Consider the following 22543-nt stretch of genomic DNA (forward strand, 5'->3'; position numbering starts at 1 on the left):
CAAACTAGTACATTAAAAATTTTAAAAATGAAGTAGGGATCCAGGCAATAAAAAGCAGTGATGGTATTACAGCATAGCTCAGTGAGAAACTCCTTACTTTTTCCCATAATGCTATGTTACAATACCATCATTCATCCCTTGTTTCACTACTTTTTATCATTTGGATCCCTACTTTATTTTTAAATTAACAATTTTAAATGTACTAGCATTTATTAGCAATAATATTGCTGCAGCCATTTTTTGACTACCACCTCTGATTTAACAGCCTTTAACCGACGTGATTTTAAAGCCACACCCTTTTATATAGTACACAATACTACAGTGCACTCAACATACTCAACATGTAGGACTAGATAATCAATAGAATCTTCAGATGTAAAAGTGAACAGCTGATGATGTCTTCTTAATGCTTTAATCAAAGTACTATCCAGCTTTTTCAAGCAACTTAATAGTGTCTGAACCTACATATGGTACAAATACACCAGTCACAAGTACACTCCAAACACATTCACTTGTAAATGAATCACAATTATAAATATATGTACATACTACATACTTGCACACTACGTACGCAAATGTGCTGGCAATATATACTCACAAAATGAAATAGAATGTTTTTATTAGTACGTATTTCTTTAACAATTGTATGGTTGACCTTACCCAATCTGGATATGTTTTAGTGGCTTGTTCAATTTCATCATGAGATCCACTAAAACTTGCAGGCAGCTTGTTCCTATGTAGCTTAATTGTTCTCACAGCTCCAAAGTATCCAATGATAGACATGTTGACATGTTTGTCATATAATTGTAGAAGTGGGAATAGACTATACAAAAATATTACCACAATACCATAATATATTGTTGTACACATGCATACAAATATGCTTGCCTATATGTGAGATAGATAATGTGATAAATAATTATTGAACACTTGCAGTTTCAGAAGATTGTATAACAATTTACAGTAGTATAATTCTCATTTCTATTAGGATAGATCAGTAAATAATTAATCTACTGTATTGCCTCCTCAGTCCAATAGTTGTTGGTGATAAAGACCACTATAACAGGGTACATTCTGAAATGGACAAATCAGAAATCAGAAACACTTAAACACTACTTATGCTTTCAGTGTGTCTACAAAAACTATGGCACCCAGAGAGTGACATAGGACTTGGTTTAGGTCACACTATATCAGGCTCTTGACACACACCCCTTGTACTGTATTTTCCGTACACACATGCGGCAGTGTTTTAATTAAGTACCGTATAAGCAGAAATTTTGGAGAGCTGAACATTTGGCGATTTCTCGATAAATTGCATTTGGCGAAATGTAGCTATTATGTGTAAATGTGTGTATCAGCAAGCCTTTCAGCGACATGGAATTCCAGCTGGAGTTACATGTGGTGAAAAAGTGTGTATGTGGCTACCGGCTATGGTATAAAATCAAGCGAAAGAAAACTGAAGATCGGAGTCGATAATTTTGAGGTTCCAGGAAGAGGGAGCACTGACGCAGCAGAGATCTTGCGTGGAATATTATGCCCAATCACGTCGCTTCCTTTCTCAGTGATGGCTACTGCATATGCCGGGATCGAATAAATTTTCATCCTCCATTTCACAAGTTGTATTGTAATTACTTATATTTAAGAGTTGCGACATGTACAAAATTAAACAGCTAGTAAAGACTGGCCCTCCCATAGAGGCCGAACAGACGAAGCCATTGAAAAGAAATCTAGACTTGCCACACAAACCACCAGCCAAGAAGAGAATGACAATAGCAAAAGTGGACACAGCTTCGATTTTCAGCAGGTCTCAACACGCGTGCAATTCTATTGCTTACCTATTATTATTATTATTATTATTATTATTATTACAGAAACACAAACGGCGAAATTTAAATTTGGCGATTTTGTAACCATTCGCCAAATCGCCAAATTTAATTCCATGCCAAAATTTCTGCTTATACGGTATATAGTACTTTGCGCAGGAGGATCAAAGCGATGCCGCATATCGTATTGTCCATACAATACTAATCAACTACATAACTGTACTGTATGAGTCATACAGTACAGTTATGCACTTAATTGGGCAAATACAGTACAGGTATGCGGAGAATTTATTGTGGAATGTTACGTAAACAACACACTGTAAATCGCTAAAACCAACCAAACTAATCTTATGAGTTTGTTCTACGGCTAGGAATAGATAGTATAAACACTTACTGATCGTCTGATCATGAAGCTTCTTAAACACGACTCCACTAAGACAGCACGATTGATCACGTGCATGACATTGTAAATCACTAAAACTAGCCAAACTAATCCTAATAGTTCGTTCTACGACTAGAAATAGATTAGTTAACCACTTACTGGTATTCTTATCACCGAAAATCACAGCGGTTTGAGTACTAGAGAAAATCGCTCTGAGCCAGACAACCAGGAAGTACAATATAACAGTTAAAGCACCGCCTATGCTTGTGTGTATGAAAAATATAGCACTCGAGGGGTGTCTCAAGGCAAATACAGCACTCGGCTTCACCTCGTGCTGTATTAGCCTCTCAACACCCCTCCTCCCCCGTGCATACACATGCGCGGCGGTGCTTTAACTATAACATAATATACAGTGCTAACATGAAGAGTATCCTGTGGCCTTTCTTTGTAAAATTTGTTGAGGAAATATCACAGAGGTGCAACATGGAAGTAATACATAAATGCTCATTTTGTATACAAATACTATGTATAGCTGCACATGGTTGTCAGCTTGACTTAGTGGCCAAGGTAAAAAGTGGCTTAAATACCTTGGCCACAATCTGAAGTAATACAATAATACAGTGTAAACATTATTTGTTTTATGGTTAACTGCATTGATTGCACAGTAACTGGAAATAAGAATGTACAAAGATAGGTAAAACTCACATTGAGGCTTGTTGTAATGGAGTTATCCCATTCATAACAGCATTAAGTGATAACAGTTTATAACCAAGTGGTGTAATCTTTGTGTTCCATCCAACAGCATATTCTCCAGTCTGTGGATAAAATACAATCACAAGATTACTTTTAATAAAAACATGACGTCAATCAATCAACAACACACATACTGACCATGCACAGTAATGTATATGTACAACCATCTATATTCAAGATGGCAACTAATTCATGTGACCAGCTGAGCAAAAACTGGTCATTTTTGTACATTCTTCGAACTCCATTTTATTGTGTCTCTGTTATCTATAGTAACACGGGAGTGGACAACGAAAGTTTCAGCTTTTGTAATGAATAGTCTTGGAGTTATAGTGCTAGATAGTTGGAACAGCATTAATTTTGATTTATATAGCAACAATACGGAAAACAAATTACAGGCTTGTACATAACTCATGACTGAAACAAGCTACAAAGATGGGACTTGGCTTAGCCTGTTCACCATAAACTGGAAAATGCATCAATCGCCTGTATTTCTCTGTGCGGACAAAGAAGAAAGCCATTCCAACAAAGAAATGACAATAGTAAACTTATTTCTACTGCATCATGAATAAGTACCCATAACTCACATGCCTTTTGTTGTACGAAAACGAAACAAAAACAGGCGAATCCAATAGTGCATGAGTTAATTTTATTGAATGGAGTTTTTTCATTGCATACCAAAGCAATGATGGTAGGTTAAATAATGGCAATTCAGGTGAACTTGGTGCTGAATCCTTGGAGAAGGCAACACAAATTCACCTGAATTGTCATTGTTAAATTTTTTGCCTAACATAACTGATGAATTCAGCAGAAGCTAATGCTATAAGCTAATGTATGATTCATAAAATGACATATCACTGGTGGTTGGCTAATATTACACACGTGTGAGCATGTGAGCATGTGCGCGCTCACACACACACACACACACACACACACACACACACACACACACAACTATCAACACACCACACTCATACCATGTGTGATTCAAAATCCAGTACAGTTGCAGTAAGTAGACTATGATCCTTCAACACTTTAACTTCATCCACAGAAGGCTAAATGTGACCATGCATAGAGATATGGATTGTAAGTAACCAAATGTACAAGTTAGAAGTGTAATGTGCTATTGATATTATCTGGTTATCATACATTTAGCTTTTAGGATAAACTTTTGTAGAATAACTACGTAACTCTGTGTAGCTGTAAATATGTATACAACACAACTTAAGGCAAAGTAATAAGTAAAGTTTCTAGGAATGTAGCCATTAGCTTATTCACATACATATAGTAAACCACTACAGATGTATACATAATACACACCTTCTCTCCAACAAGATTCACTCTTATCACAATTTGTCCCATTGATTTCTTCTTGTTACGACTATAAAGTGTTAATGTCTTCTCTCTTTGAGTCAGATCAATATCCTGGGTAACATCACGCGTTTACTTAAAATATCATGTTTGGCTTTCTAAAAAAATCACACAAAATTTTCATGTATATACGTATCCATGCAAAAACAGGCAAGCTGTATACAACTTGCTTGTCTTGCATGGATTTCATTTCTTTTCGCATTTTAAATACCCCCAACGTGGCCTAGGGACATTTAATTTTGTTTTACCTCTATTATATTAATGTATTCTTGTTTTTAAATAATCTTTGCATTAAAAAAAATTTGATTACGTTTGCATGCTCTAATAGAATGCACTTTTTTTGAGGATTTTTATAGAACACACATAGAATGTTCTAGATTTTCCATTGGTAGAGCTATGAAACTATAAATTTTTACTATTATTTTCATTTATAAAGTAGAAATTAAGCGAGGTGTCACCCGTGATAGCAGTGGCTCAGCGGTTAAGAATTTGGATGTTCAGTATGGAGGTCCCTGGTTCGAACACTGACAAGTGTTTTCAAGCACCTTTTATCCTGTAATGACTGTTCTATTAGAGTATCCTGACCCCGCCATTTACAATTGTTAGATTTTCCCCTTGTAACTCTATAGCTATCAATGTGATTTTTTTAAAACTGCAAAGGGTTTGAGCTATGATGTACGCATATCATTTTTTTAGTTATTCTCATAAGCGGTTACCCTGTAGGCGTGACAACAAGTCAACCTTTCTATTGCAAATAATCATTCATAGCTCTGTGACTATTTATCAGATTTGCACCAAACTTGATACGTGATTTTGTTGCAATATATATTCTTGAAGTGCACCAAAGCTCAAGAAAATCGAGTTACACATTTGCATTTATTGTAAAGCGTGTGAAAAGAACAATCTAAGCCCCCCCCCCAGAACAAAAAAAAATATGTCGAATTTTGAGGGCTTGTATTTCACAATAGCATTACGCTATCTTGCTCAAATTTGGTATGTGGGGTGCTGAAGGTGGAGGGAATTTGCAATACAAAAATGATGGGAGCACAGAGCTACATGCTCACGATGTGGCGTGCTGGCTTTCTTGACTGCACGACACACTAGATGTATGATTCAAGTAATTATACAACATTCACTAACTGATAATGGCATAAATGCTCTTCCCATGAAATTATCAGAATCACCAAATTCCTTAAGGAATCTAAAAGTAAACATAAATACATCACTGGAAAGAATCAAATACAAACAGTCTAACCTTCCAAATTTACTAAAACCTGTTTCTCTTGATTTAGCTGAAGCATCATCACTATCCCTAATACAATACATTGGGCAGCATTCACTTTATTGGTAAATACACTCACCACAATTCAATGAAGATCATTTCAGTTTTAGTGCCTTTTCTCAGTGGCCTATATGTATGGCATACAAGATTAAATCTCATCACATTTTCTCTCAACCTACAATACAAACTCTTGGTTCCATGTTGGCTTTTGAGAAACTTTGATCTGCTCAATCTTCAGTCCTAGGTGTTTTGTTTCATTAATCTTCACCACATCATGTTTAGCAGATCTGATCATATCAACATGTTCAGACTTGACAATAGTGATGAAGCAGTAATAATTGCTCTTGGCTTTGGAATTAAAAAAAATCATATAGAATAGTTTTACATTGATGCAAAAATTTATTAACATTCTTTGCAAATATCTGACATATTTTTTACTTTACATATACTGTTACTTGAAAAGATCAAGTGTGAACTTGGCTGTTCTATAACTATGAAATAATATCAAAAAGGGTGGCTACAATCTTTGTGATGAAGAAGGCTTCAATAAGATTATAGAACCCACACATGTATACTCCCAGTACTTAACTTAGTCCTTCTTGCACTATTTCAGACTTCTTATATTTGGTACATGTATGCCACAGACTGTTTCTCATTAGAAAAGGATGATCAAAAAAATGACAGTGTGCTATTTTTTCAGAAGTGTGGCATGATGTACCTGTTTAATCCCAATAGCGGTATTATACACATGTATACATCAGACAAAAGATGGGATAAACACCAACTAAGAATACAACCACAGCAACAGTTTAGAACAACTCTATAGATTCAACACTTAATCATAGCAATTTGTGACTGACTACTTTTTAAATTGCATTTTGTGGTTTAGTTGTATTTTACTTTTCTTTACATAGACAAAAATAAAACAACATATGGTCCATAAATGCCCAAAACTTACGCATTAGATTTTACACTATTCCATTCAAATTCTTATAACTTGATGCTCGCTTGCACTATTTCCACACATCAACTGCCATTTTATTCCTTATAGATTGGTGATAGCGATAGTACCAAAGAGTTCTTTCTTGAACAATAGTAAGGTGTTAAAACATCGTTTTAAATCTAAATTCTTTGTTTATATTTAGAAAACCTGCTGTAACTTCGTCCCCGTTTACACTACAGTGCTGGGATAAACTTCAAAAGGCTCATCACGTCATGGCACGTCATGCAGTATGTAGTATTACGTGATTGCAGCTTAATAAAATGGCAGAGCAAGACAAAAATGCGATCAATGCAAAATGAATCTTGTCAATTACGCGTGAGATGGAAGAGGAAAAAAGACCTTTCAAACTCCATGGAATTACTTCTATACGTACAACTGTTTTGTGTTAGACAAATATCTTCTGTGAGATTCAAGAACATTTTACAGAAATTCTTGTGATCTTTATTGTAAGTCAATAGCTTTTGTATGCTGCTTGAAATTTCTTTTCATAAAAATGATGTGAATGTGACTGAAACTGTCATAAATCAAGGCTACTGTTCTGTATGTAAAATATCTTCTGTGAAAAGTTGTGTGATATGAAGGGGAATCTGAGCAAGAAAGGATAGCACCTTGAGATTTATGGTAACACAGAAATATCTCAAAATGTATATTTGATGTTTAATCAACCACGCCTCCAGGGTGTGTGTCATGACTTTACCCTTCAAGTATGTTATAAGTCAAGTTAGTTACCACTTGGTTTCCAACTATGATGTAATCAAGACACACGGTAGTGTGTCGTGCGGCCCAAGAAGCCGGCGCGTAACACCCGTGAGTATATTGACAGGAAGAAAGTAAACGCAATTTTCGCACCTCCGTAGCTCTGTGCTTCCTTGATGAAACAAGCCGATTTTTGCTGTGGACATGCCCTCCACCTGCAGCACTCCACATTCCAAATTTGAGTGAAATCGCTTCGCGCGTTCCCGAGATATGCGACTTCAAAAATTGGCTCAGTTTCTTCGGGTTTTTTTTCTTCTTCTTTTTCTTGTCGCACACTTAAAACTGCTATAAAACGCAAACGCAATATCCGATTGCCCTGAAATTTAGCACACAGAAGGGGGATATAACGGCGCATCTCGGTACCAACTTTGGTTGGAATACGATAAACAGGCAAAGAGTTATGAGCGATTATTCACGAAAAATAACACCAATATGTTGTCACGCCTACAGGGTAAACCGCGTATGGGAAGAAGCTGAAAATCGGTGGGTGAATAGGTTAACTATTGAACCTCAAACCTTTTGTGGTTTGAAAGAAATCGAGATAAAAACCAGGAAGATACAACGAAAAAACCAACAGTGTGTAACAATTACGCAATCGAGATTGGTTAATAAAAAAACGACTGCTTGCCACGCCTACCAGATAAACCGCTTGGGTTAATGCTTTGAAAATCGTTGTACAGATGGAGTAATCATCTTAGAAAGGCTCATCAATGGTGTAGAAGAATCAGACTTAAAGCCACGGAGTTATAACACGAAATCCAACTTGGTGCAGCAAGTGCGAGATCGAGATACTCTAATAGAGCAGTCATCCTAATAAAGCAGTCACCCTGAAGAGAATTCAAGAGATCAGCTAGAAACAAGAAACCTGTATAGAGATCAGCTACACACAAGTCACCCTGTAGAGAGATCAGCTAGAAGAAGTTACCTTGTAGGGAGTTCATGCAACTATGGAAAGAGATAGTTCAGCTAGAAAAAATCACCTTGTAGAGTTCAGCTACAAAGAAACCACCATGTAGAGAGTTCAGCTACAAACAAATCGCCCTGTGGAGAGATCAATAGAAGAAGTTACCTTGCAGAGAGTTCAGCTACAAAGAAACCATCATGTAAAGAGTTCAGCTACAAACAAATCTCCCTGTAGAGAGATTAGCTAGAAGAAGTTACCTTGTAGAGAGTTCAGCTACAAAGAAACCATCATGTAGAGAGTTCAGCTACAAACAAATCACCCTGTAGAAAGACCAGCTAGAAGAGGTCACCTTGTAGAGAGTTCAGTTACAAAGAAACCACCATGTAGAGAGCTCAGCTACAAACTAGTGACTTTGTAGAGACATCAGCTAGAAGAGGTTACCTTGTAGAGAGTTCAGCTACAAAGAAACCATTCTTTAAAGAGCTCAGCTGCAAACAAATCACCAAGTACAGAATTCAGCTACAAATAAATCACCCTGTAGAAAGATGAGCTAGAAAAAGTTACCTTGTAGAGAGTTCAGTTACAAAGAAACCACCATGTAGAGAATTCAGCTACAAACTAGTGACCCTGTAAAGACATCAGCTAGAAGAAGTTACCTTGAGAGAGTTCAGCTACAAAGAAACCATTATTTAAAGAGCTCAGCTGCAAATAAATCACCTATACAGAATTCAGCTACAAACAAATCACCCTGTAGAGAGGTCAGCTAGAAGAAATTACCTTGTACATAGTTCAGCTACAAAGAAACCACCAAGTAGAGAGTTCAGCTGCAAAGAAATCACCCTGTATAAAATTCTGCCACAAACAAACTGCCCTGTAGAAAGATCAGTTAGAAGAAGTTACCTTTTAGAGAGTTCAGCTACAAAGAAACCATTTTGTAAAGAGCTCAGCAGCAACAAATCACCTATACAGAATTCAGCTACAAACAAATCACCCTGTAGAGAGATCAGCTAGAAGAAGTTACCTTGTAGATCGTTCAGCTACAAACAAATCACCTTGTAGAGAGATCATCTAGAAGAAATTACTTTGTAGAGAGTTCAGCTACAAAGAAACCACCATGTAGAGAGTTCAGCTGCAAAGAAATCACCTTGTATAAAGTTCTGCCACAAGCAAATTGCCCTGTAGAAATATCAGTTAGAAGAAGTTACCTTTTAGAGAGTTCAGCTACAAAGAAACCACCCTGTAGAGAGATCAGCTAGAAGAAGTTACCTTGTAGATCGTTCAGCTACAAACAAATCACCCTGTAGAGAGATCAGCTAGAAGAAATTACCTTGTAGAGAGTTCAGCTACAAAGAAACCATCATTTAGAAAGTTCAGCTTCAAACAAATCTCCCTGTAGAGAGATCAGCTAGAAGAAGTTACCTTGTAAAGAGTGAAGCTACAAACAAATCATCCTATTGAAAGATCAGCTAGAAGAAGTCACCTTGTAGAAAGTTCAGTTACAAAGAAACCACCCTGTAGAGAGATCAGCTAGAAGAAGTTACCTTGTAGATCGTTCAGCTACAAACAAATCTCCCTGTAGAGAGATCAGCTAGAAGAAGTTACCTTGTAGAGCGTTCAGCTACAAACAAATCACCCTGTAGAGAGATCAGCTAGAAGAAGTTACCTTGTAGAGAGTTCAGCTACAAAGAAACCATTTTGTAAAGAGCTCAGCTGCAAACAAATCACCTGTACAGAATTCAGCTATGAACAAATCACCCTGTAGAGAGATCAGCTAGAAGAAGTTACCTTGTAGATAGTTCAGCTACAAACAAATCTCCCTGTAGAGAGATCAGCTAGAAGAAATTACCTTGTAGAGAGTTCAACTACAAAGAAACCACCATGTAGAGAGTTCAGCTGCAAAGAAATCACCCTGTAGAAAATTCTGCCAGAAACAAATTTCCCTGTAGAAAGATCAGTTATAAGAAGTTACCTTTTAGAGAGTTCAGCTACAAAGCAACCATTCTGTAAAGAGTTCAGCTGCAAACAAATCACCTGTACAGAATTCAGCTACGAACAAATCATCCTGTAGAGAGATCAGCTAGAAGAAATTACCTTGTAGATAGTTCAGCTGCAAACAAATCTCCCTGTAGAGAGATCAGCGAGAAGAAATTACCTTGTAGAGAGTTCAGCTACAAAGAAACCATCATTTAGAAAATTCAGCTTCAAACAAATCTCCCTGTAGAGAGATCAGCTAGAAGAAGTTACCTTGTAGAGAGTGAAGCTACAAAAAAAACATCATATTGAAAGATCAGCTAGAAGAAGTCACCTTGTAGAAAGTTCAGTTACAAAGAAACCACCATTTAGAGAGTTCAGCTACAAACTAGTACCTTGTAGAGACATCAGCTAGAAAAGTTACCTTGTAGAGAGTTCAGCTACAAACATATCTCCCTGTAGAGAGATCAGCTAGAAGAAATTACCTTGTAGAGAGTTCAGCTACAAAGAAACCATTCTGTAAAGAGCTCAGCTGCAAACAAATCACCTGGTCAGAATTCAGCTTCAAACAAATCACCCTGTAGAGAGATCAGCTAGAAGATATTATCTTGTAGATAGTTCAGCTACAAACAAATCACCCTGTAGAAAGATCAGTTAGAAGAAGTTACCTTTTAGAGAGTTCAGCTACAAAGAAACCATTCTGTAAAGAGCTCAGCTGCAAACAAATCACCTGTACAGAATTCAGCTACAAACAAATCACCTGTAGAGAGTTCAGCTACAAACAAATCTCCCTGTAGAGAGATCAGCTAGAATAAGTTACCTTGTAGAGAGTGAAGCTACAAACAAATCACCCTATTGAAAGATCAGCTAGAAGAAGTCACCTTGTAGAAAGTTCAGTTACAAAAAGAAACCACCATGTAGAGAGTTCAGCTACAAACTAGTCACCTTGTAGAGACATCAGCTAGAAAAGTTACCTTGTAGAGAGTTCAGATACAAAGAAACCATTCTGTAAAGAGCTCAGCTGCAAACAAATCACCTGTACAGAATTCAGCTACAAACAAATCACCCTGTAGAGAGATCAGCTAGAAGAAGTTACCTTGTAGATAGTTCAGCTACAAACAAATCTCCCTGTAGAGAGATCAGCTAGAAGAAATTACCTTGTAGAGAGTTCAGCTACAAAGAAACCATCATGTAGAGAGTTCAGCTGCAAAGAAATCACCACTGCCCAAATTTCAAGGCAATAGCTCTTTCCAATCTGAAGTTATCAATTGTCAAAGTTGGCAAATCGGATGTGTGGAAGGCTCCTTTTCGCAAATCCGGTCACATATGTATTATATGTGACCGGATTTACGAAAAAGGGTCTTCCACACACATCCAATTCTATGAACTTGAATGACCATACCTTTGTGCTCAAAGAAGACACTAACCTGAAATTTTGTTCATGTATTAACCTATGTTGTTACTCATCACTGTCCAAATTTCAAGGCAATACTATTTTCCTATCTGACATTATGAACTGCCAAAGTTCGTAAATTGGATGTGTGTGGAAGACCCCTTTTCGCAAATCCGGTCACATATATATAATTTGTACATTTACTGATAAAATATTTAAAGTACATCTACTTCATCTTTTCTTCTTCCTGTAGTAAAGAAAAAAAACATAGGTTAAAAAAGTCCCAAAGCTGGCCATAGGCCGGCTTTGGGGTATATAAATACAAAAAGAAATGAAATCTAATCCAAAACAGCCAAGCTGTAAAAAAAGTGTGCGACCCTCAGAAAGGCTATGGTGAAAAAAGATGTGAAATCCAAGGTGGCGGCCAAGAAATGGCTGTGATGGTAGGTTAATGGTAAAAATTTTAATAACGACAATTCAGGTGAATTTTTGTGCCGCTTCACAAAATTTACCTGAATTGTCATTATTAAAATTTTTACCATTAACCTACCATCACAGCCATTTCTTGGCCGCCACCTTGGATTTCACATCTTTTTTCACCATAGCCTTTCTGAGGGCCGCACACTTTTTTTACAGCTTGGCTGTTTTGGATTAGATAATGTTTATCTAGAAGAAAGTTATGGGTGTTTTAAAATTTGGGCATTTATGGATGCAGGCACCATAGCTGAATGGTTAGTGCATGGTAGAGGTATAATAATAGTTGTATAGTGTGATTCTGTGTGTGCTGTATAGTCTGCTGGAAAATTCAGAGGTGTAAAGAGGTACAAATATATATGCTATGGATAACAAATTTTACCAATACATGCAATGTTGGCACCAAAAAAATACTGATTTTTTGTACAGCCCTAGCAAAAATAAACTGCACTTTTTAGCATTGTTACACGATAGTGTTTAAACACACATATCACACGTACAGAAGTACTGGAAGATGAAGGTTTGCAATTTCCTGCCAAATAAACTCCACCAAAAGTCAACCTTACAAATTAAACACAATGATACAGACATATTGGTTCACTAAAATCCAGTCTATATAAACATTTGAAACAATCCCAGTAAGTTATAGTATAGATTGTTTTGAAATATAAATTATAGACTAACTGACTGACTCAATCGCTGGTATTCAGACAGCGCTACAGGAGAGCTATGCACCTAATTCTTTCACAGAGAATTAATTGATTTGAGAAGTGCCTTTCAGTATTCTGAAGGAGGAAGACTGTATGCAGTATAGTTCAACCTCGTTACATTTCTTTCTTTTTCAATCAGTGGCCATGGCTCCTGCAGGAAGCATTGATTTGTGGTCCAAATTGCCAATGGTTTCACCCTAACATTATTCATATAAACATGATGCAGCTCAGTGATTTCAGGACAAGCCCTCTTACATGATTAGCTCGAACAAGCATCAGGATGGGGCATCACATATTTCACTATTAACACATAAGGAGTAGACTGAATCAAGTCGTACAATACAATGCTAATCACGCATGGCTTGTTAATTGCTTTTAAGTTGTACAAGAAAATGCTTGGCTAACAAAAAATAGAAGTTCTCTCAAGTATCATATAGTAGTGATGCAGCAATACCATATTTTCACTACCAATCCAATACAGAGTACATTTTAGATGGAAATGTACTCTGTATTGGAGTGCCATTAGGGCCAGAGATTAAAAAATAATTTTCATTAATATATATAAAAAAATTTTAGATGGAAATGGCTGATACCGATCCAATACTGATACTTTGCCACACTGAGGCATTACTTACAAAAACAGCAATAGTAGTTGATACTAAACACATTTTGCTAATTTCATAAACCCATCAAACAAAGGATAAAAATTATTTTATGGCTTCAATGATTCTTTATTTTGTGGTTTAAAGCTATTTCCATTATACTAACTAGACAGATGCTAACAGCATCGTGGGGCGAGCCTGAGTGTATATTTTTGAAGTACTGATGGCTACTGAAACAATGTGAGGAATTCTGGAATTGTATAAAGAGTTCATAATATTTTATAGCGGAGAGTGTCTAAGAATCAATATAGCCTGTGCAAAATCACTATGTACACATCTGCAAACCTTTCATTGATGGTATGATAGGTGTTGATAAGGTCAAGTCTTTGATCTGCTACTTTAACCACCTCTTTTCACGTCATTGCAGCTCTTCGATGCCGCATATATTCACGGTTTCTATGCCTTCTCCTTTCTGCCTCTTTAGGAGTTTCTGCATCCCTTCTGAGCCTGTACTGCTTCCTCCTACATCGAAGACGTTCCTCCGTATCCACTGAATAGTTACACGTGGCCAGACATCGCTCACATGGCATAACAGTAATCTACACCGATAGCTCTCGTGAAATGAACCATTACACATACCAAATATGGATTAACTCTTCCGTGAAATGAACCATTACACATACTAAATATGGCTAAGCAGTAGTCTACGCCGTTAACTCCTCCGTGAATGAACCATTACACATACCAAATATGGCTAAGCAGTAACTACGTCGTTAACTCCTCTGTGAATGAACCATTACACATACCAAATATGGCAAGCAGTAGTTTACGCTGTTAACTCCTCTGTGAAATGAACCATTACACATACCAAATATGGCTAAGCAGTAATCTACGCGTTAAGTTCTTGGTGGAATGGACAATTACACACACTTGTATGGACTACGCACACCGTATAAGGAGAATGGTCTGGAAGCACATGTAAGGAATCCGCTTTATATAGTAATTTATCGTAAATGTGTCCATTACACTGCTGACTCCCTAGTGTGGGGCTCGCTCAGGCTCGCCCCAATAATGCTAATGGCTGGCTTCTTTCAAAGAATTCATGGCTTATATCAGCTTGTGCTCAACTCTGTTCGACATGCTATGTCGCCATCTTGAAAAGCAATTAGATGACGCCATACAAGGTATCGGTTGGTATCGGACATTTATAGCTTTACCGATACCAGTCCAATACTACCAAAATAGGGCCGACAAGTATCGGTATTGGTGCATCACTACTTTCAATGATTGGATATAAAAAGTAGACAAACAAGTGGAAGGAATTCTGCAACCTAATAGGACCACTACAATAAAAAGTGAAGAAATCATTACCTGATGTGCAAATTTAATTCCTATAAATTTCGGTAAATCAGCAGCATGGCTAAAGGTAGGATTTACATGTCAAGTGATGATCTCCCCTAGTTGCTTTACTTTTTATTGTAATGCTCCCCACTACTATTCCTACATTTCTTTCCACTTGTAAACAAACAATAACAAAAAAAACAAAAAAACATGTGTGCTACAATGAACTTACCACTTGGATTCTGGGAAACCAAGTCTTTACCTCCAACCACTAATAAAAATTATGCATATCCAATATAATCATAGCACTCACTCATGCATACACACATAAAACTCCTACCATAAGCATTATGACTGTACCATACACACAGCTATGTCATAAGTGGTGGGCATACCCTTCCTTTGCTCTCTTAGACAAACTTGCATCACTACTAAATCATGCAAAAATTCACATATCTTGTTACATTCATGGCAGATAGAACAAGAAATTGCCAATAGTGGCTATCATCTGACATATCCAGTGTGCAATGTTTGTTTTTGTGTCAGAAATGCTGATAAACTTATGACATAAGACATATTAACAACCAGTCTGGACTGTATTTAACACTACAGCTAGCTTCTATCGTTAACTTAAATAACTGATAAAAATCACTGCAAGCTTAAATCTAGCCTGATCACTAGTTTGTGTTTTGAAGAAAAATGAGGGCAGTAAACATTATTCATTAAGCACACGAATTAATACAGTAATTGCTTATCTTATGTTTTGCACTTTACTGCATACGTAAAATTGTAATGGTACAATTACAAGTACAGGATAAATTATTTGACTTTGTATGCTAAATATCCACTGGGATCCTGTGCCACATGTAGCTTAACAATGGTGAAGACTGCTTCAATCAAAGCCTTTTCAAAGTGATCATGAACCACGATAGTGGGTTCATAATAGGGATCGCCCATGTTTTTTGCAAAAATCCTAATAGAACGCACATCTAAAAACCACCTTAAAAAGCATCCTTCAACTCAAAACAACCCTCTGGTGGTTCTTTGCAATGAGTATAGGTCCACTAGTAAGTATCAAGTGAAAAGGAAACAGTATGTGTATTTCAGACAAAACTGAAATATGCCTGTTTGTTCATATTATTATTCATAATATTATTATTATTCTTATTATTCTTCTTTCACAGGCATAGCGAAGTTTACAAGGAGAATCCTGGGATAAAAAGTAGCAAGGCTTGCTGAATGGGTCATTGCGTGTGTCCATGACCTATTTTTGATTTCGTTTTCGGATGGAAACAGCCCAAACCGGGCTGTTTCTTCTTGCCAAAATGCCATTACGCTCAAGGAGCCATACAAGATCACGCTCACAGTTAAGTTTTTTGGCGTGTGCTTCTTGTGGCTAATAGAATCTGTCTTTATTAAACTCAATATAGGCCAGGAAGCTTAATCTGGGCTGATGACTTTGTTGCAAGGTGGTTTTTTACGCTCCGTGATTATTGTACGTGGGCGGGTTATCCAGATTAAATACTCTAATAGAACAGTCGTGTAAATACTCTAATAATGCAGTTAAGTGTATAACAACAATCCTTGCACTGAATTTGACAGCTATTAAAGGCACCAGTAATGTACATTGTAGCTCATATTAGGAGACTCTCAGTCTGTATGCACATTGCAATTTGATCAGTTTCATGTGTGTACTGAAATGTTGACGGTGTTACTATGCAGATTAGTACGCGGGCCTTTCTGGTGTTACGTATGCCCTATTCCAGTCTGAAGGGAGTTCACCCTGATGTATAATGCAGTCAAGTGTATAACAACAATCCTTGCACTGAATTTGACAGCTATTAAAGGCACCAGTATTGTAGCTCATATTAGGAGACTCTCAGTCTGTATGCACATTGCAATTTGATCAGTTTCATGTGTGTACTGAAATGTTGACGGTGTTACTATGCAGAATGCACAATTCACAACAGTCTTCTTCATAATCCATTACTGAATTAATAAAAAGTACACAAACTAGATGAATAAAAATTGGAAATTTTAAAATAGGAATAGGGATCGCTGAAAAAAGCCACAAAACAAGAAGGGATCGCTGGGGTGGTAATGTAAACCACAAATCCCTATTTTGACTCACCTCAAAATGACAGAGCATGTAAGTAAAGATTTATGACAGAGTCAAAATAGGGATTTGTGGTTTACATTACCACCCCAGCAATCCCTTCTTGTTTTGTGGCTTTTTTCAGCGATCCCTATTCTTATTTTAAAATTTCCAATTTTTATTCATCTATAGTTAAAACAATACAGCAATAGTGTACATGCAAATTTGACTGAATCTGCAATACCCCACATGTTCCTGCATTTTTTGTGAATTCCTATTTCTCTAAACTAGATAGCAATGACCTTAATTTTTCTGGCATTGTGTGCAGAAGCAAAATGACATATGACTAACATTCTGAGGGCTGCAATTATCCCATGCTATTAAAACCACTATCGATCATCAGACACTGATGTATAAAACAAACAGGGTACTTGTTAGTTCTTTCAGGTGAGTGTGCCTAGATCACTTATACCATGACTGTGTCAAATTTTGCTGATATACAGTATACACCCTTAGCCCTCGGGGTCTGTGGCCCTCAGGCTTTTGGGTTTATGTATACATCAGCAAAATCACTCGCAACCATGGTATAACTAAAACTCCTAATCAAGTTTCATTGACTAAAGTAAAATACAAATGCACATTAAAATAATGTTTGCTATGTCTGTCATGGAAGAGTAATGGCGAGTGTTTAGGATTAACTGTATGTAGAATTAAAGAGATAGTATGTAAATGCATACGTGCAAAATACATCATTAAATTACTTAATACATATTATTACACACAAATGTGGTCTACTAAACTATAGCGTGTTACTTAAATGACTCTATCACAACTTACACACTACATGCAGTTTAAAATCAGTTGGCTGTAAAAGTAAAAAAAAAAGAAGACATAATGCATAAAATTCATAAGCCAACTAACACTGTCATCTGAACAGCACAAATAGATGAATTTAGTGTACTAATAATGTTCTTACAAATGACATATACAACATACACATACCGTTTGAGAGTCCAATTTATTGATAAAACATCAGTTAATTGGCTTATTACAGGCGTATGAAGAAATTTTAAAATCCACTGCAGTTACGTAAGTGATTGACTGTTCTATTAAACTATCAAACGGTACGGTCGTACCATTTAAGTAGGGATCCTGGTGAATTTTTCATGTGCCGCCCAAAATTCCGCCTTTAAAAAGCTTCCTAGAGATAACTTACGAGATGAAAATCACCTTTACGGATTACAGGTGGCCGGATATAGAATTTTTAAAAATCGCCAAAACTTGAATTTTAGACTGACTGCCTGACCATAGTCACAAGCCTAGAGGCCAAACGAAGCAGTGTACGGCCACCATTTTACGCCACAATAACAAACTCACTAGTGGGATGTGCCTTTTGGGGTTCCGACGAGTGTGTGCCCTCTGCGCCTTGTCTTTTCAATCAGGCTGCTTGTCTTCTTCTTCATCCAACGAAACCATATTGAGGCATTAATTTTCCATATCAATACTTTCTCTAAGCAGCATAATAGACGCCACAAGATTATTTAAGGTGCGGGTTAGACTACGCACTACTGTACGGAGGCACCAGTACTAGATAGCTCACAAGATCACGCCCATTCTTTATTATACGCATTATCGATCTATCAATTGAAACCACAATGACACACCCCTTTTACGCTAGCTGTATTTCAGTGACCACACACCTTCAAGTTGGAAGACTGACTTGATATAGTCTAATAATCGATCGAAACCACGATGACCACGCCCCTTTTGGGCAAGCACACATCTTTGCAGGCTGACTCGAGATACTTTAATACAGCAGTCACCCTAATAGAACAGTCACATGTTTATAGCTGGCTGTATGCCTTAACAAAAAACTAAACAAACTAGTATATTAAAATGAAGTAGGGATCCAAGCGATAAAAAGTAGTGAAACAAGAGATGAAGGGTGGTAGTTATTACAGCATAGCTCGGTGGGAAATCCCTACTTTGGCATTGAACACTAAATAATTGCTATACCATGCCAAAGTAGGGATTTCCCACTGAGCTATGCTGTAATAACTACCATCATTCATCTCTTGTTTCACTACTTTTTATTGCTTGGATCCCTACTTCATTTTAAAATTTTTAATATATTAGAATAGTTAATATTGCCTGACTGTGTTATTAGAGAACATCTGATTTTTACACCTAAATCATTGTTCAAATAATACTACTAAACTGATTTTGATATGTATATAAAGTGAGAAAGAAACCACATAGAGATGTAAAACATCCTGAATCTCTGATTGTGTGAGTCTCAATTTCCTTCTCAATGTTACAAGTAGTAAGTGAATCTAAAGGAGTTCCCTAAACCTCTGGAGAACCCAACAAATTTTATGTTGTTTAATTTTACTGACTGTAATAACAAGACAAAAGACTGTAGAAACTGAGCAAATAAAGAAATCTGATTTGCTATCAACATCGGCCATTGTGTGAATATGAATACTGTATCATGCAAATCTTTATTCATAAATCACTATACAAAATGTGAGGGAGGGGAGGAAGCAAAATGTAGCAATGAGATACCAACAAACATGTTTGATTCACTATATACAGACTAGTCTTAAATACAATATAGAGACTAACCATTTTGTCCACTTTTACTGCGCTCTTTAATCTTTCAGTTGTTTCCATAGTCTTGCCAAACATCTGAACATACACAATACGTTGCTAGGATATACACTCACTATACCAAGTTTGTATATACATTACAGTTTATAATTCTGAGGAGTGATAATTCTGGTTCTAGAATGATCACAACATTTCACAATCAACTACAAAATGTATGCATGTATATTAACGCTATGGAATACTGTAAGTATTAGCTACATGTTTGAGACCACATACTTGAATGACATATGGCTCCATTTCTTTCTGGTATTCCTTGTTAACAGGATTGAGTAGAACACCAAGAGCTACCTTGTATACTTGATCAACCTACATAACAAATACATCATGTAATGTTTAATGGTTTATAATCACATGATAAATACTCTGACAGAACTCTCAGTCATACACTTAAGTGGTTGAGATTGTTCTGTTAGGATATTGTGTTTAGCTGTTGTCATCATTCCCACAGTAATACAGTCAGGCTTTTGTTTGGCTATGCATATTTTAAATGTTCCATTGCAACTTATCTTGACAGTTTTCTTTAGTACTGCATTGGATGAATGTAGCCAGTTTTCTCACAATTCACTACTATAATGGTACTATTACTAAGGACTAGGAGAATTATAGGCATGAACAATGATTGAAGATTTCTATGGAAATTACGTTTTATAAATTTAGGCTAAAACTGTTAACTACCGGACCCATAACCAGGACAAGTCATACCCTGTCCAAAACGACATCACTGTTTCAAATCCCAGATTATCTGTGACTTAATGAATAACCTCCAATACAAGCCAAGACATGCATGGCACTTTTTAATATAAGAGAAAGTTTGTGATACTAGTATTCATGTAAGTTGTAAAGAAAACTGTGGCCTTCAAAAGTCTGGGTGAAAAAAGTTGTAAAATCAAAGGTTGCAGCCAAGAAATAGCTGCAATGTTATTAAATTTTAATAATACCTGTAAGGCTGTACTTTTTTACAGTTTAGCTTTTTTTTAAATTGTAAATATCCCACATAGCCAGTTTGGCCTTGTTGAATTTATCTTATCTACATTAATGATAACAAGTACACAAAAATGCACGGTAGGCACTTCTTATTGTCTTACTATCCTGCACTACTCCAGCTTGTTTCAGTACTTTTTATCGATGTGGTATGGTCCCTACTCTAGTTGAAAATTCCAATTTTTTTTTGTGTACGTTTTGTTAACTTTTTTTGTAAAATAAAATTATTGTGACTGGTGAACCCACCCACGCATGCTGCATCAAAAGAAAGAAATGGTGCCGCATGCTCCAGTTATCAATTATCGTCTGAAAAGTGAAGTATCTGTTGTCAGCTATGTTCAACCCATTACACAGCATTACGAATCAAGAACTGTTCGAAAAATCACCTCTGGAATCAAAGTAGCCACTACGAAAAATATGGACGATTTCCGTTACGAAGGGAAGCTATCATATGCTACCACCAAATTAACACCTTTCGCTGTCAGCAAAGATGAATGGGACACAAAGAAGGACACTGGTAAGTCCATGAAGAATGCATTGTACGTACTGCGGTACGCCAAAAGGCACCTCTTGGGCTGAAACGACGTCGAATGGTGAAAAAATCAAGCCTGTAGCCTTAGTCATTACCAAGTTATGCTTGTCTGAAGGTAACAGTCAGTCAGTTACTCAGTCAATTAACTCAGTCAGTCAATAGAAAATTCCGCTTAATAATTTAAAAAAATTCATAACAACTTGTTGAAAGTGTTTCTGGTTGATCTGAAGGCTTGTTTGGGCTTAGTTTTACCTAACCAATAACCAATACTGCTTCATTGTTGTCAGGGAAAAGTAAGGCTGGTTTTTGGGTGGTGTTTTTTCATGGGCCACGCCCACACCTTTGTGGTTCCTACTATACAGTACTATTGTACCGTATGATTATGGAAGACAGAAGTTAAGTTACAAATATTGTATTGCAAACTTTACTATTTGTTAATTCTAAACTCCAGAACTTCTAATAGAACACACACAGAATGTTCTAGAACAATCTAGATTCTCCATTGGTAGATTTACAATATTATAAACATTCACTATTGAGTACTAGAATATTCATTTATAAGGTAGAAATTAAGTGAGCTTATCAGCTGACAACAGTGGTTCAGCTATAAAGGGTTGGAGAGATAGGTATAGAGGTCCCTGGTTTGCACCCTGGGAGACATTTTTCATGCAAGTTTTTAAATTTTGGTGACTGTTCTATTAGAGTATTTCAACCCCATAATTTTACACCAAGTTGCTTTTCTCCTTGTAAACTGGGTAGCTATTGCTGCAATCCACAAAAGGTTTCAGCTATGATGGGTACCCTATACACAAACTGGTGTTCAAGTTATTCCCATAAATGATTTATCTTGTAGGCATGACAAACTATTGGTCTTTTTTACTGCAAACAATTACACATAACTCTGTGATCATCTATCAAATTTACACCAAACTTTGTATGTGAATTAGCCTTAGTATGTCTTTAAAGTAAACCATACTTCAAGGCAATCAAGCTGTTCCTTTGAGGCTTTTGTAAAGTGTACAAAAAGAGAAGATAAATCTAAGCCCCCAAAACTGAAGGGGAGAAATTAAGCCAAACTTTGAGGACTTGTATTTCATGAATGCACAGGGCAATCTTGGTATGAAGGTGGAGGGTGTTTGCAGCATAAAAACCATTCCATTTGGAGAAGAGAGCATGGAACTAAGCATGTGTGAAATTGTGTTTTCTTCCTTCCTGTCAATATACTCATGGTGTGGTGCATTGACTTCTTGGCTACATGACACCTCTACTACGTGTCTTGATATAGCAGGTTGCTTAAAGTATACAGTACATATGTGACCAGATATGAAAGAATCCCACTTGTATGCACAACTCTAATTTACAGTAGAATCCATTAAACAAACTGGGTAAAATAACAACAACAACAACAACAACAACAACAAAAGTCCACAGATTTAAAGCACGATGAAGGAAGGTGCTAACAGCAAAAACCTTGTTATCATTATCTTCCCCAAAGCAGAACGA

The 22543-nt window shown here is 36.6% G+C and overlaps 1 protein-coding gene across 1 annotated transcript in view; it reads right to left on the reverse strand.

The window, feature by feature from the left end:
• Positions 1 to 284: 284 nt before the first annotated feature.
• Positions 285 to 22543, reverse strand: part of LOC136250802 (uncharacterized) — a 34823-nt gene continuing 12564 nt past the window's right edge. The window contains exons 4-16 of the mRNA XM_066043101.1: positions 19744 to 19833; positions 19483 to 19545; positions 17695 to 17722; positions 14995 to 15033; positions 5788 to 5956; positions 5688 to 5735; positions 5582 to 5638; positions 5467 to 5527; positions 4276 to 4380; positions 3933 to 4010; positions 2911 to 3020; positions 661 to 823; positions 285 to 461 (exon numbers count right to left, since the gene is read on the reverse strand). Coding sequence (XP_065899173.1) covers positions 300 to 461; positions 661 to 823; positions 2911 to 3020; positions 3933 to 4010; positions 4276 to 4380; positions 5467 to 5527; positions 5582 to 5638; positions 5688 to 5735; positions 5788 to 5956; positions 14995 to 15033; positions 17695 to 17722; positions 19483 to 19545; positions 19744 to 19833 — 1173 coding nt within the window. The 3' untranslated portion in view covers positions 285 to 299. The remainder of the gene's footprint in view (positions 462 to 660; positions 824 to 2910; positions 3021 to 3932; positions 4011 to 4275; positions 4381 to 5466; positions 5528 to 5581; positions 5639 to 5687; positions 5736 to 5787; positions 5957 to 14994; positions 15034 to 17694; positions 17723 to 19482; positions 19546 to 19743; positions 19834 to 22543) is intronic.

The sequence above is a fragment of the Dysidea avara genome, chromosome 3 (genome assembly GCF_963678975.1).
Source record: "Dysidea avara chromosome 3, odDysAvar1.4, whole genome shotgun sequence".
NCBI classification, from domain to species: Eukaryota; Metazoa; Porifera; class Demospongiae; order Dictyoceratida; family Dysideidae; genus Dysidea; species Dysidea avara.